This window comes from Mytilus trossulus, chromosome 2 (genome assembly GCF_036588685.1).
Source record: "Mytilus trossulus isolate FHL-02 chromosome 2, PNRI_Mtr1.1.1.hap1, whole genome shotgun sequence".
Taxonomy (NCBI): Eukaryota; Metazoa; Mollusca; class Bivalvia; order Mytilida; family Mytilidae; genus Mytilus; species Mytilus trossulus.
Window position 1 is genome coordinate 48,701,456 of NC_086374.1, and position 17,352 is coordinate 48,718,807.

The window sequence follows — 17,352 nt, forward strand, 5'->3', positions numbered from 1 at the left end:
CCCAACAGGGTAGGATTTAGGAACCAAAAACAGGTCCCAAATAAGCATTTTTTTCTTGGTTTTTTTAACATTACTTTAGCATAAGTTAATAGAAATCTATAAAGGTTTATGACCATAAAAGGAAGGTTTGGATTATTTTTGGGAGTTTTGGTCCCAAGGAATAAGGGGCCAAAATTAAACTTTGTTTGCTTTCATCAAAAAAATGAATTATTGTGCTTCTTTGATATGCCAAATCTAACCGTGTTAAGATTCTTAATTTTTGGTCCTGTTTTTAAATTGATCTACATTAAGGTCCAAAGGGTCCAAATTTAAAATCAGCTTGATTTTAACAAAAATTGAATTTTTGGGGTTCTTTGATATGGCGAGTCTTAACATGTACTTAGATTTTTGATTATGGGCCCAGTTTTCAAGTTGGTCGGATCAAAAATTTAATTCTTCGGGTTCTATGATATTCTGAATTTAACCATGTATTTAGATTTTGGATATTGGACCAAAACAGGTAAATGTCCAATTTAAATTTTTTTAAGATGAAGTTCTTTATAGACCACATTCAATCTGTGTCAGAAACCTATGTTGTGTCAACTATTTAACCACAATCCAAATTCAGAGCTGTATCTAGCTTGAATGTTGTGTCCATACTAGCCCCAACCGTTCAGGTTTCCACCTCTGCAGTCGTATAAAGCAGCACCCTGCGGAGTATCTGTTCCATTCATTTGTTTTTTCTTAATTTGTGTGAATTAACATTGTTACAGTAAATGCTAATTACTACACTTGCATACCACAACAAATACTGTATTGGTACATGTATCACTTATATTTGTATCCATATAACAAAACAAAAAATGAAAAGGAATAATTTTGCAATACCTTTTGAGTACTAAATAGCTTTTTATGTATTTAGACATATTTTAAGACTTATTAAGTAGATGTTGATGATATCTGCTTGACATGCTTCAAATTCGATCAGATTACTCTTGGAGCAGTTATGAGTTTTTGTATTTTCAAACAAAATTTCAAATGATAAATGTTTAGTTTTGTACTAAATAGGATGCCAAAAGTTTGAATAGAATAATCAAGCGTTTTAATTATCTTATTATCTGTACGTCATGATAATTAAGAGAATTAGACCCGTCACAAACCATTCAATACCAATCAATCTTGAGGTTTCAGTTTTTATCGGATTGCTTTCAACAACATTAGACACTGGTATTCATTGGACTGATGAATTCTTGATTTGGAACCCTAATGCGTTTGACAATATTACAAGAATAAATATTCCGCAAAATGATATAAGGAAACCAGATTTTGTGCTTAGAAATGGTGTCTTAAAAAGTAATGACTCAACACCTCTTTTCAACGCTATATATCACTTGATTATACTGGAAGGATAACATGGTGGTCGTACCAGTTTCACGAGACAAGTTGTGAAATCATCATACTCTACTTCCGATTCGATGAACAAATATGTAACTTGATATTCATTATCTAGAGTCATTCAGTCACGAAATTATAATTAAAGGAAAACATGCAGAAACAAGAATGTGTCCCTAGTACACGGATGACCCATCTGCACTATCATTTACTATGTTCAATGAACCGTGAAAATGGTCCAGGGGGATCTTTAATTTGGCATTAAAATTAGAAAGATTATATCATAAGGAACATGTGTACTAAGTTTCAAGTTGATTGGATTTCAACTTCATCAAAAACTACCTCGACCAAAAACTTTAACCTGAAGCGGAACGAACGAACGGACGCACAGACTAGAAAACATAATGCCCATAAATAGGGGAAAATACCTATTTTTTTCTTTCTAAAAACAGCCAATGGTCTGTAGACAATTCACATATGTTCGAAGTTAGGTAGATGTATATGGTAACTATTATTCAACAATCACGCTTACGTTTCACATGACAAGGAAAGCTGACTTCTATTTATGGAGGTTTTTTTCCCTGTCGTATCACTTCCAGTATTACAATTTACAGATAGTTGTTTTTCTTGTTACAGCAGAAAGTGGTGAATAGTTGTCATTTGCATTTACACTCTTCTTAGCGTATATCATGTTTCTTACACTTTTGCATCCATTGTATCTTTGAGGATTTATCGATAATATGTATATGCATATACATTGAACTGGCATGAGGGATACTTTCCATTGTTGTGGTATGCATTCTGGTTCAACTGTGTTACCAAGATCCTGAAATCACCTTGTCAAAATGGCAGAAAAATCTCTTGAAGGTAATTACTTCGGAATGTCCAACTCAGGGAATGGCAGATATTACAGCTATAGGTTGCATTTCTGTAAATATTGACAATGCGATATCCCATTGGAACTCTTTTAACGGCTAAAACTGTACCACTTTTACTATGAAGTTTTGAAAATCTTATCCTAGAATTGAAAGTTCATGTGCACTACATTTTTTTTCAAGTGTCAAAATATAGGGCTGTGCGGCATATTTTCAACTTGTATATGCCCTGAACTTTTCAGAGATTAAACTAACACTAATGTTCTTAACTACCCCTACCTTTAATGAAGGGTTACCACAGATTTTAATGTAAACAATATGCACATGTATATTTACTGGTAGCATTCCCAAGGTATGTCTATATGAGATGGAACACAGCAAGCATAAGTGGGAACCAGTATGTAACAAAATTAATTTTCTATTTTCTATAAATTTTATAATCTCCTCCAAAGAGGCGTGGTTTGAAAACAGCTGTATTTATAAAGTGCAACTTATAACTAAGTAACAGAAACAAAATACTTTGATCTTATTTATAAATAAATCAAATAAAGACAACAGTAGTATACCCCTGTTCAAAACTCATAAATCCATGGACAAAAAACAAAATCGGGGAAACAAACTAAAACCGAGGGAAACGCATTAAATATAAGAGGAGAAAAACCACATAACACTAAAATGTAACACACACAGAAACGGACCGAGCATCAGACAAAATCCCACTAGAATAACAAATATAACATCAAAACCAAATACATGAATTAGGGATAGACAAGTACCACGAAACGTCTTATCGCAATGTGCATTTATACTCAAAAATAAGAGAAAACAAACGACGCAACGTTAAAATGTAACACACACAGAAACGAACTATAATATAACAATGGCCATATTCCTGACTTGGTACAGGACATTTTTAAAGGAAAAAATGGTGGATTGAACCTGGTTTTGTGGCATGCCAAACCTCGCACTTTTATTGATATGTGAAATATAACATCAAAATGACAACACAACACCACAGGACTACAATATAAATAAATATGAGAACATAATTGACAAAGAATCACACGAACATCAGCCAGCAAAAGGCAACAAGATCAAAATTTAAATACGCCAGAAGTGCATTTTGTCCACACAAGACCTACTAGTGACGCCCAGATACAAAAGTTTGAAAGCCGAAACAAGTACAAAATTGAACAGCATCGAAGACCAAAAGATTAAAAAAGTTGTGCCAAAAACGGCAAGGGTTTTCTGTTAGTTATCAGAACATCCCTATTATTTAGAATGATTTATACTTTTGCAAACAGTAAATTTTATAAAATGACTATACAAAAGATGTACATGATAAAACTGAAGTATTAACAAATTACAGGAAACAACTGAAATACATTACATAACCAGCCATTTGCAACACAAAAAGGAGACACATCCGAATAAGTTAAAACCTCAACGCCAAATGACGTCATATTTGAAAATGTAAAAAATGTCAAAAAAATGACGTCATTTGAATTTGTAAAACAGATCATCAAAAAATGAAAAATGACGTCACATTATAAAGATTAAGATAGAATTAGGATTGCTTAAAGATTATATTTGAACTAGATACTGATATTGCATTTAATAACAATGCACATTTCAATACTTATTAACTTAGCACTTAAGTTTATTATCCATTCCTTCCAAATGATAACAATTGTAATTGTATTTATAGTTTACTTCAAATGATGTTTTCATGATGTCACGTTGTATCTTAACCATTTGTAATTTATTATATTACACGTATACAACTTTTGTCTTTTTTACAGTGAATGTTTTAACTGGAGAAAAAATATATCCCGCTATTTTGGTATTGTACTGAAAATTTTTAAACGATTTCAAAAGGATGGACGACCAGGACTTTTTAATCTTACATCCAATTGCTTCCGTAAATCGAAAATTCAAAATGGAAAATCCCTTATCAAAAGGCAAAATCAACAGCTGAAACACATCAAACGAATGGACAACAACTGTCATTTTTCTGACTAGGTACAGACATTTTCTAATGAAGGAAATGGTTGATTAAACCTTGCTTTATAGCTAGCTTAACCTCTCACTTGTATGACAGTCGCATCAAATTCCATTATATTAACAACGATGTGTGAACTAAACAAACAAACATAATAGCTAAAATGTCAAAAATATGGGTACGGGATGTAAAAGAAATGCGCTATATCATATATATCAAAGAAACAAAAAAAAATATAGACAAAGCACATTAGCAAAAATGAAAGACAAGAGTACAAAAATTATCATAAAAGAATAAACAACGTCAGAACCATGAATCTATACTTCAAGTCCATCGTGAATTATTAGTGAAGTTGTTACGGAATATGTATCAACAAGGAAGCTTCTGATGAACTTTTTTGAAAAAGGACGAAAAAAATCGTCTCATTTGTCGTATATTCTGGTACTGAGATGACTGTGTATGTCAAATTTGAGGTACCAGTCTAAAAATGAGGAAGGGATGCTTTGTCCCTGTTGTTTCTTTAAATTTTAGTTCTGGAGGATATACTAATGGAACCCAATCAGAAAAGATTGGATTTGTTAATTGAAAGGACATCATCACTTTACAACCTATACGAATGTTAAATTTTGTTCACTATTAACAGAATATGCTGTATGGTATCCCAAAGAAATCAATATACAACGTATGCTACCATTTGTATGTCGAAAAGCATTGCAGATTATTTCTTTTATAAGATTTTTCAATTTCATATAGGGGAGGGTGGTATACTGCGTTGAAAAATCAAAAGTTTTAATAGAACAATTCCACAAATTATCTAGATGTTCTTTGAAGTTCTTTAGAATCCACATGCGGTTAATACCACTTCGTGAGTAAATAGTTTCACAGTATTTTCTTCAGTCGAACATGCAAATGGATGGCAATATACTGTTGTTAGTACGTAATTTTGGAAAGCTTATGTATCCCATACAAACAAGGTAAGTCCTAAGATGTGGGACTTATGATTAGACAAAATGCCATATACACAAGGTAAGTCCTTCGATTTTTTATTCAATGTTATGTTCATTGACGCCATGTAGGACTTATGATTAGAAAAAATCTCCTCCCTGTCAAATGATATGTTTTGGTATGTGGGATTACCTGAGTGCACATTTATTCCTAATTATTTTACTTCTTGGAACAGATATTGCAGTATTTTCTAGATATAGTTCTTTATGGTCGCTGAAGAAGGCATCCACAATTTCAGAAAACCTGGTCGAAACAGCGTGTCAATTACCTAACACCTCAGGTACGTGGCCCTAGGACGCCTTTATGATCCTCTTATCCACAATTAGTTCTAAATTGATGCATACGGACCACAATTGATACGATTCACTGTATGTGTTCATATAAAATACAATATTGCAGATAAGGGAGATAAAAATACCAGTTTCAATTACTTACAACTGTGAAGAGTTTTTTTTATACCAAATTGCATTGCTCTTAGAGGATCTCATTTGCTCATCAATTTTAACACAGTTTGAAGTAATTGATAATCAAGTTGTTCCTTACAGATAAAGGGATGACTATTGTATTTGAAAATTACGACACCTTCTGGGTGCGATGACAAAATTGATGTTATAGGTAATATATATAGTCTTTCTTGCAACTCTGTGAATATGGTGAATATGGTGAATATTTTTCAACTCTGCTTTTCGTCCTACGACGTAGATGGATGCATCTAAGTTTATAGTTATTTTCCATCACAATATATTCGTGATGTCTCTATTAATGACTTCTGATATTTATACAGAAGCCGTTGGATGCACGTCGCATCCACACGAAGCTATACTAACTACACCTTTCGAAGCTGTTTTTTTTTGGAAATCCTTCATACAAAGCACAATTCGTTTCATAACGATCCTCATAAAAATCCATATAAGACTTGTCACACCGGTTGGCAACAGTAAAGCTGTAATGGAGAATCGGTTCTTTACAAGTCTTTATTTTGCCAATATATCTTTTGATATCATTACTATGGACATAAAAATGCCAACTATATTTTGTATATAGAATGGTTGTATGGTATAATATTAGCTTATCTAGCCTTACTGATTCTCATCAAAAACACTCAATAAAATAAAACAACAACATAACAATTGAGCAGATTTTTATTTAACTGACAGCACAATTATTGGCACGCCTATAAATAGAAAATTGAATACTTTCTTTCATGAACAAATCCTGTTATATATGTGGGCTATCACCTTCATCAAATAACACCTGATCCAAATTTACTTTCAACAATTAAATAATCTAATCGAGGGAAAATTCGTATCCACATAGTGACATACATTCGTATACATATATCCTAAAAAGATTTAAGAAATCATATGATAATACTGAACCTTATCGTTGAACCTTTTAACAAACAAACAAAAATGGCATGCTAACATCGCGCTGTCATGATATAATACTGATTGTGCAGGTACATATAAAATGTTTAAAAAAAAGATTAAAAAAAACAACAATAACAATTACAAGTGTCGGACATGCGACAAAAATAAAATAATACTTTGATTTCAACACACAGTTCAACTTCATACTGAGTCAGCAAAAATTGACGAAAAAAAATAACGATCACAGATAGAATTTATAAAACATTATCATAATAATATTATCAACAACGACATACATGAGGAAAATCTAATGGACTTTAACCTTAAAAATGAGGAATCATTAAAATCATTTCTTTTTTGTAACTGTAAATTTGTCTCGAAATGTGCTCAAACGAATGAAAAATTGTAAGTGGCATACCATACTTTCATTGGTGTGATCATAAAAGTTTAACATTGACTTTTCACTTCCATTGTGCGATAAAATTCTTAAAGCAATTTGTAACACTCCATAGAATACAATTTTGCCACGATGCACTACATTACTGTGCAAACATCAATTAGGCAAAAACAACATGCTAAACAGTTAAAACTTTTCCGCAAGAAGAAAGCATGTCATGTCCGAACGAATTTCAATATTATTTCATTTTACTGCTCGTTTTACCAAATAAAGCATTTTCGTGTGTTCTTAAATGCTTTTGAATGTCGTTGATAGAAACGCACAAATCTTCATCCATGTAAAATTTGACCACTCATTCCATAGAAGTTATGTTTCTTTCCGTTTACTATATTTTGTCGTAAATCGGGATTGGATTCACTAAAACGAGAATGAAACTTACTTCGCACTGCAGATTTAGAAAATGTATCTTGTATACCTAAAAGTGTTGACTGGGGTCTAGGTACTCCACTTCCTGGTTCCCATGTAAATCGCATGTCATCCTTGTAACCTATATGATTATATACTGGAAACTGACTTTCATACGCTGATTTCAGAGAAAATGAATGTCTTAAATTTGTTGGCGCTACATTTGAAGAAAGACTTCCGAATTCGTCGCGATATTCTGTGTCTGCGAGTGAAGTGGCAGCTCGTTTTGGTTTCCTCATGGCCATTACAGGGCCCTGCTTGGATTCTACAACTGTTTCTTGAACAGGTGGTTGAATAGAAAAGATAGTAAATTTCGGCGGTTTCTGTTCATTGAATGTATTATTCTCTCTGTTATACATTGCCTGTGTGCTAGTGTATTGAGTCGAATTTGCCTCGCCCATAGATTCAATCAGCTGCTTTTCATCAGAAGTCAACCCATTTGAATTTGCACCGAAAACACGAAGAGGTCCGTTTCCTGATGCACTAGCTACAGTAACGCTGTCGGAGAAAGAAACACTTTTCCCACTTCCATTTTTCAGACCAGATATTCCTCGAACATTAGATAATTTTTGATTTGATGTTGACATGACATTAAGGGGTTCATTTCTGGCAAAGCGTGGCAACTCGTGTTCTTGTAGAAACTTGTGTGTATTGTAGTTCTCTCCCATTTCACATTCTTTGTTGATAATTTCTCCTTCCTGGACCCTGTACCCACTAGAAATGTCCGTTGGTTGCAATTTCTGCTTCTGTGATTGTTTCAGATCTTGTAATGGTCTTAAGACTTCCCTCGAATCCCTACGATCCCCAGAAAGATTTGCATTTGCTGAAGTCAACGTTCTACTGTATCTTAAAGCGTCATTTGCATCTTGATTCATACGGGTTGGCAGATCAAGGTCATCAATGCCTCTGTATGAATGAAATGTGTCCATAATTTCAGCACTGCTTTCTCTTGGATTCATTGAATGAGCTAGTCTTTCGGGTAAATAATTAGTTCTATATAAACCTGCTCGTTCCTCATTGTACTGCCCTTCGTGATTGTAGAAAGTTTTGGGTTTTTCCGATACATTTGCTTTTCCCATTTTATATTGAAGAGATGACAAATCTCGATTCGGTTTCTGAGCCTCTAAAACTTGGTACCGATTTCTTGCCTCCATTTCCTGGAATTCTTCATCCTGCCTCTCTTTTGTCGTTGTGAGATAATTTTCTTCTGTAGCTAGTGGTTTACCAACTGTTGGGCGATAAGGTATGTCTTCAGCAGGCTGTTCTTCTTGTGCCTCCCCAACCCTCTCCAAATTTGGATCTGGGTGTGCAAGGTCATTTAATTCTTTCCATCGGATACCTTTCTGTTTCGGTTTCGTTGATTCTGGAAGACTTACATATTCTTTTCCGTTCCACAATCTGTCTTCTTCCTTTTCTCGGAGAGTCATCATTCTACAAAGACAAAAATACTAATACAATATGGAAATTCATAACATTTTTTTAATTTAAAGAAATACAAATGAAAACAATGCACACGTCCCTTCTCTAAGAAACAAACTGTATATAGTATGTACGAGCACAAAAAATTGAGAGTCAAATGCATAAAAATGAAAGACCATCAAAGACCAACAGAAAATTAATCCACATTCAATTTGTCTGCCTAGCAGATAACAAATATCTATCTTATTAAAAACATATTAAGATAAATTCGTGTCTTCATACACGTCTTTAAGGACAATATTTAGATAGTTTTAATACTTGTCAAAATAAAATATATATATCTAGTTTGAGTTAAGATGCCTATTTAGAATTTGTTTTGAAAAACAAAGTTACCCAGCATGAATAAACCTTTTGTTTTATACGATGATATTGATGGAATGTATCAACATTCCTTTCGTCATCGGCATTAGTAATACTTAAGTTATGTTTTCTAATTCTGTCGGTTTCCAAATAAATGTTCACACAAACTATTCAAAATAATTGGTTGATGATGCAAAACCATCCATGCGTCTTGATATTGAGAACCGCCCCTGATTCATGCTCTAGCGAGTTGGATTTTGTTTTTAACAATTTTATACTTTTCAAATGATGCATATTCCTATGACTGATAATTGATAACCATTGCTGACTCTATATAATACAATTCCCATACTCCATTTTTTCAGATAATATAGCGAGTGCATAGAGATATAAGAATATGTGATGTGGTCTTAGTGCTCATGTGAAAAATCTCCATTCAAGTCACAATTAGTAAATGTAAACCACTATAGGTCAAAGTAGGGAATTCACCACGGAGACTTGTCTCACATTGAACAGCAAACTATAAAGGATTCTAAATATGACTAGTGTTAAACCATTCAAACAGGAAAACCAACGGTATCAATGTATCGATAATGTAAATAAGAAGGACAACTAATAGTATCAATGTTGTTTGGGTTTTTTTTGCAGTTTTTTTTAAATGAAAGGTTCAATACCAGTAAGTCTTGGCATATTAACTATAATTACTGAGTGATGAAATAAACAACAAAAAAACAAACGATGAGCGACACAGCGTACAAATATATACGTCAATTTTAACTAGTTACCGTTGGTAAGAAGTATTCTCCCCGCATGATGTACCAGGTTTTTGTTGTGGTGGTTTAGGTATGAGCTTTCTGGAGATTCTCCCTTCGAATGGCCTCGGTGGGTCAAAGGTATTCTTTGATCTGGGATACTGAAATATATATTATCTTGAAATAAACACAATGAAATCACATATAATAACTTTAAATAGGATAAACTTAAGACTTACATCCAAGTTACTAATTCTTAAACTGTTCAAAAATAATACTAATGCAATTTTTAAAACATTTCATTAAATATTTTAATACGATTAGTGTAATCCAAATAATGCAAATCTACTTCCACTGAATAATCTTGACTACTACTAGTATATCTGACAAGAAGTACATAAAAGGCCCTTGCTCTGTAGATATTAAACTGTGTCTACAGCCTATAACATGTATATTTAACTATTTTCAGTGGTCAAAATAGGATGAGCGATTAAATGGTGACAGAGTTCGACACTATTGAGCCTCTGATTTTAAAGTGTACACAGCTAGCCTCTTTTTTTCCATTACTAAAAGCAGTAAATTAGTGTACTGGAATTTAAACCAAAAAAAACAAAAAAAACTGATAAATGAATATATCTATTTACCAAATTACTGTCGTCGACGCCGTATGTGCCATAGACATTTAACTTGTTTTCCAAATTATCAAGTGCCATTGGGTTCGATGGTCCAATGCCCGTATGTTGTAAATCATACGTCGTCTGCCACTGGTCGCGTTCAATATTTCTTAATGCATTGGCAGTGTTATTAGACAGTCTCATTTCTGGTCCACGATCCTGTAGATTTGGAACAACTGTTTTGGGTGGTATTGGATAGTACTGTTGTCGGCCTCCGTTGGCTTTCACAAGCTGAAAAGGTAACCATATTTTTTTTAATTTCTCTGTACAACTTTTTACGATAAAATAAGTAAAAGCCTTTTTATAGCAGTAACATAAAGTACACGAGAAAATAAAAAGAAAACTAAAGCTTATTTTCTAATTTCATTCTTCAATATATCATTAATAGTATATGCTTGTTAACAGCAAAACTTAAAGTAGACTTCATTTACTGAATATTATGTTTGTTATACCTGATGAAAACCTCTTTCTCCTTGCCATTCTAAACCTAATTTTTCAGATTCCTTTGGCTTTGCCTGAATTTCATGCCGAATACCAGACCCTGAAATAGACAAACCATTAGAATGTTACAAACGTCAAATTAGTTTAATTTTCTATTTCAAAATAATGTTTTCACTATGAATATTTATGCAAACTTGATCACTAAAACTGATACAATTTGGATTTGATGTTTGAATGTTGACAGAACTTCGTTAATAGTATCCAATTATTGCATTTTAGCCAACAATACCCTGGATGCAAACATTCTTTTATTTCCCCACTCAAAATAATGCAATGACTAACAACAAAAACTCTCTCCACTTATATAAGTCATATCGGTTAAGTATGTTATCCGTTATAAGTACGTTGCCTCTATACAAACGCTTTGTAGTAAAAGTGAAAGGTTTAGCGCTATAAAACCAGGTTCAATCCACCATTTTATACATTTGAAAATGCCTGTACCAAGTCAGGGAAACGACAGTTTGATGTATTTTTTCATTTGATTTTGCCATGTGATTAGGGACTTTCCGATTGAATTTTCCTCAGAGTTCAGTATTTTTGTGATTTTACTTTTTACTACAACAAATGGAAGTTTTTAACGACCTTGACTGGCTATAATACATCCCTTGCACAGTCGGTAAAAACGGTTAACTTACCTTTTGTTTTACTTATTATCTGTACATCAAAGGCAGTGGCTGGCATTTCTGCGTTGATTGGTTGTTCGTATCGGGCTGCTACGCCCCTTTTAGGGTCTTCTGATGCATCAAATTTAGGAAAAACAGAAAACCTCGGCATATGAGAACTGTATGGATGCTCAGCCGGGAAATCTCTGTTTATCATAATTCGTCTACAAATAAAATAAAAGACTATGGTTAAACCTTATTGTCAGGAATATGGCAGTTTTTATCCATTCGTTTAATGTGTTTGAGCTTTTGATTTTGCCATTTGATCAAGGACTTTACGGTTTGAATTTTCCTCGGAGTTCAGTATTTTTGTGATTTTGATTTTTGCATACTACAATATCGAAATGTTTCCTTCATATTTAATCTTACACTGTATATATACCAAGTTACAGATAATGACTGGCTGTTAAACGTTCAGTACATTTAAGCTAATCAGATTTATATCCAGGCTGAGAACATGATTATAACACGGTTTGGCACTAGACAAACCTGATGAGCTGAATTGTAAACTTCATTGAAAGTCCACAGGAAGATATCCTACCCCATAATGTAACTCAGATGTTGATCTTACTCCTTATCATGCTTAATATCACATGCTAAGCGGAGAAGCATCAACTACAAATATTAAATATAAAGGTTTGAACCTGTCGAGGTTCCAACCAACGATCTCTCGCACTTGAAGCAACCACATGAAGACGATACTAATAGGTATATTATAGCTGACTATGCGGTATGGGCTTTGCTCATTGTTGAAGGCCGTACGGTGACCTATAGTTGTTAATGTATGTGTCATTTTGGTATTTTGTGGATAGTTGTCTCATTGGCAATCAAACCACTTTTCTTTATCTTCTTTTTTATATATTGTTTGATAAAAAAAAAACCCGACGAGTTTGAATTTATCTTCCTTTTTATTCTTTGAATGAACTTTTAAACATATTTTTCAAAGAAAAAGGTGGTAGGTAAAGTCATCCTTAAATCAGAAGTTTAAGGCCACAGGACGTTAAACACACAATTGATTAATTTGCGTTCTTTGGTAGTAACAGTCACAATGGGTAAAATTATCATATGCAACTATAAACAAGTATATGAACGTCCACATTTATTTTGTAAAACTATACATACCCCATCTGACTTTCCTGTGGCTTTTGCAACCTACAGATAAGAAAAAAATATTAAATTTTTTGACACTTTATTAATGAAATGTCTTTAATCATAATCATATTGAATAAACAGTTCGGCATTTTTTCGTATCACAGAGAGTCACTTTAATAAAACTACTTATTAAATTCTGCAAAATACGTTACAAAATGTGCATTCATCAAAACTTTGAAATACACTCACTGATAAGTGTATAAAATGGTACTATTTTAATGTTGTCTAAAGATGGATGCTTTGTAAACAAAATGTTCATGTATATTCAGATTGACAACTAAGTCATTTTGTTCCTGCAAAACGTATAGAAAAATAACAATGCACTGATGCAAATTTAGATTCAAATTATGTAAGTCATTATTGACAAAAAAAAATCAAGCTTTAATATACAATTAAAGGGTTATTCATTTGCATAAATACTAGTAATATATGTGAAAATAAACTCAGCATAGTTACCAGGATTAAAATTTTGGTGCCAGACACGGTTTTGTCTGTAAGAGTATCATCGGTGATGCAAGATCGTGTATTATAAAAGTCTACTGGGATATATACCATTACCCATGCAATAACCATATATTCCTACTTGCATCTAACCAAGGATTTGTATAGTTAGACTATACAAATCCTTGATCTAACAAGTCAATGCTATACTTACAACTGGTCATTGGTCCTAACATTACTAAGTTTTAACTGTGTCAGTCCATAATGTTGTTTTATAGGTTCTCCACTGAAAAAAATGAGGGAGTCTATTTAACACAGAGATGCATAGAATATGGCATATATATGAAGAACTAGTAAATCGAATCCTGCATTCTAACTTAATACTACATGCCGCTTTGTTCATATAAGTAGGCGAACAAATACAAGTTAACTTTAAATCGCACCCCAGACTTCAGAATCAATTTGTTCGTAGTGCTTCTGATAACATTTTGAAAAGAATCAAAGGTTCAAACTTTGTCAAGAAAAAAGGTTCAATATAACGAAAATTAGCAAAAGTTACAAAATCAATAGATCATGACTGAAGGGACTGGGGCAAATAATCTCAATGATGCACCAATCCTGACAAAAACAGCATATCAAATTTCATAAACCCATCGGTAGCGGTTTCCCTTAAACTGACGTAATCACAATATAGTACCGTGTTGCCACTCGGCCGCAGACAGGAAAGGCATGCACAAGTCTGGCCTCCGAAACTTCGCCCAGTCAAGACAAATAGTAAATATGAATGATGAACTGGAGGCATTAGAAGTGTATTGCTTCATAATAGTGACATAAAAAATCAGATAACAAGATCGATTTAATATTTAACATACTTAATGTGATTTATTGTTTTAGGCGTAACTAGATACATACCAAATAAATATTTAATCAGTTTAATAGATCGAAATTAGGATTAAACAAACAATTGATATAAAAATAGGTCTTTTCTCAGTTGTATTTATTAGGATACGCCAAGATGTGTAAACTTAATAACTTTAAAATAAAAACTCGATAACCTGGCAAACAAACCCTACTAGAAAAGCCATTTAAGAAGCCACATGTTGGACTTGTCTTTACACGAGTGCAAGAACTCCAACGTTTGTAAGTTCGTGTTTATTAAAAAAGATCACCGTTTGACAGCATAGGCAAATCGGCGTTCAACAGAAAAGTTTTGTATATCATAGATAAAAGATGCATATGCAAGACAACAGAACAAGTCTCTAGTAGTATACAAATTAGATTCCTGATAGAAATAACAAACACATCAAACTGCTGTTGTAATTAACATGACATCTTTGATAAAACTACTTTTTTGCAAAATGATACTTCTATACATAACATAAATTTGACATTAACCTACAAGTACAAGCACAGTCAGTAGGGATCAAGCCCACGTCTGCTCCACTGTCTTATAGAAAGGTAGAAACCTACGACAATAATGCACAATATGTGTTTCCTTAAGCAGTGTAAACCTTTGTGCATATATATACAGTATGTTTTCTCGACTAAAATGCGTCGTAGGGTAAAACCTCATAAGACATGCCGAGTTCACATGAAACGTACATAAACTGACACCAAAACCATAGAAAACTTTGTAACAGGGAAATACAACTTCAAGAGTGTTCCTTCAGTATTACATGATGCCACTCATTACTCAAATACCAATACACTATATATACATGCCTAAAGACAATAATGACTGTAATCTCATTCTTCTATGTCATGTTTACAAAAACCTGGATGTATTCTGTACACTAGCTGTTGAATAAAATCCAAGATTATAAACTAGCATTCGGGTAATTACTTATTTTTTGGGAGTGGTATACGGTCTACCAGACTGGTATGTGTTTATTGATTCGAGACAGCAACCCCTTAACATAAGATACCCCACAAACCAAAACACATTAAGATACAAATGTGAAAATTCACTTCATTTAAAAGTCATTTTGAAACAGACAAAATTTCCGACAAAACAAACATGAATGAATGCTTTTATTATTAATAATTGAAACAAAAGTTACTTAGCATGAAATTAAATATGACTAACGTGCACATGGTTCACCTGTGTTTGAAGAATGGGAATTAATAATTTGGTAAAATGAGACGTTACAAGACAGCAACCAGACTGAAATAATGTTTTTATTATTTTTATATACGTTAAATCCGAGTTTGATTTCATTGAAAGTTAAATTGTGGGTGAACGTCATTATAACACTTTTTAATTGTTAGCTTTAATGTCAATAATATCTTAATTTTAATCTGTTAATGTTCACCACAGAACAACATCTTAGGATAATAATCCAGAATGAGTCACATCACACAGAACTTTGTTCTCCTTAACTTAGTGTTTGATTGGCCAGGGAATTTCAATACTATACTTTAGTATAGAAAGTCCCTGGATTGGCACAGAATAAAATTTCTTACAAAAAAATCTACATGTATATATGAGGACTCAGCTTAATGAAGCTGATAAATTTCGCACCCACTAGATAGTCTAAATCTCAGATAATTTCTGGGGTGGGTGGGTGCGATAATGAATATATAGTGACTTCGTTTTCTTTCTTTTATACCACACAAATGGCCAAATTTCATATTGCTTTACACAAAGATGAGTATACCCTATTGATTTTTTTTCCTGAGCAATAATTAAGAGCAGACAACCAAGAGATGATGGGAAAACTGTATTTCGTAATATTTGTATGACAATCAACGCTAAATTACTGTGCTAATAAAAGGAGATTTGTGTGTGAACGTACATTAGCAGTAAAAGGGGCCATTTTTGATTGAACACTCAGCGTAAATCTGAGAAATACATATGTGCAGTTTCGTCCAAAGAGAATGATCTTTATCTATAGGGGTAAGGTGGATTCTACAACCACAAAATAATGCACAAACAAAACAACTTGTTTCCCTTTTAATACGACCACTAGGTCTGAGGACAGGAGGCATTTGAGTTTCGTTAGTACCAAATATCTATGGTGTCTATGTAGACTGTAATTGTATGTAATGTGCATGTTACATTGTTTTGTTGTTATCTGCATATGCATTTATTGTGCGTGATATTGGATATAGAATTGTGAAAGACAGATTGGTGTGACTTTTAAAATAATACTTTACGGCAAAATTTAATGTCGACTAGAATGAATAAGTCAGTGTTTGCTTGAAATGTTCTTTATAAGCATTGGTTTGTCTCCAATATTAAGGCATCCAGTGGAAAATATGTCTTTCAGATCTGTTTTCAACACTTAAAATCAATGAAGTATCAGCTTTCGACAGTTGTCTATTATCAGTATAAAACCTTGTTATCTATATGATTAGAATCTCAACAAACAAATAAACAAATTAATTTAAGATTTAAACCAAGTATATCTTAAAACACGATCTTTAACTTGATTGATCAAACATAAATAAAGATGGTGGAAAAATCGAAACGTGCAAAACTTACGAATATTGCCATGTTGGTGGTCCCGGGATATAGACATTCACATCCTCTTTGAACTTTCCCGAGCCCCATTCTTTTGGGACACTAGGATCGTGTTCTTGAGCCCTAAAAAGCTCCAAAGATGTCATTATCCACAACTGAAATTTACACCCTTCAGTGAAACATACAGTATCCCTTTAGATCGCGTCTCGTTGCTAGGCTTATTGTTATGCTAATTAAATATTTAACACAGGTTGTATTTTAAACACCGAAAGCTTCCGAAGTTTTAATACATATATCAGGTGTATTTAATAAGTTTAAATGATCGATATTTGAACAATACCTACGGTGATTTAAACCGAAACAATCCCCTAGAAGCTCATATAAGTCCAAAATATCGTTCCTTATTCTACATGTTGGTCGATCTGTCAAAATGTTATTTTAAA

At 33.1% G+C, this 17,352-nt stretch overlaps 1 protein-coding gene across 1 annotated transcript; it reads right to left on the reverse strand.

Moving 5' to 3' along the window:
- Positions 1–6,377: 6,377 nt before the first annotated feature.
- LOC134707454 (uncharacterized) lies at positions 6,378–17,146 on the reverse strand. Its single transcript, XM_063567202.1, has 8 exons — positions 16,931–17,146; positions 13,661–13,732; positions 12,976–13,005; positions 11,827–12,017; positions 11,143–11,231; positions 10,661–10,921; positions 10,050–10,177; positions 6,378–8,916 (listed from the first exon to the last, which is right to left on the reverse strand). Exons 1-8 carry the CDS (start codon positions 17,053–17,055, stop codon positions 7,350–7,352), a joined length of 2,463 nt encoding a protein of 820 aa, XP_063423272.1. The 5' UTR covers positions 17,056–17,146; the 3' UTR covers positions 6,378–7,349.
- Positions 17,147–17,352: the final 206 nt, after the last annotated feature.

Bases quoted from the DNA above. Each gene is read 5' to 3' on its own strand.
- LOC134707454 (XM_063567202.1), bottom strand. From the start codon at position 17,055: ATGACATCTTTGGAGCTTTTTAGGGCTCAAGAACACGATCCTAGTGTC. The intron at 13,006-13,660 runs GTAAGTATAGCA...TCTTATCTGTAG, and splicing joins GTTAGGACCAATGACCAGTT to GTTGCAAAAGCCACAGGAAA. The intron at 10,178-10,660 runs GTAAATAGATAT...TATATATTTCAG, and splicing joins GCGTCGACGACAGTAATTTG to TATCCCAGATCAAAGAATAC.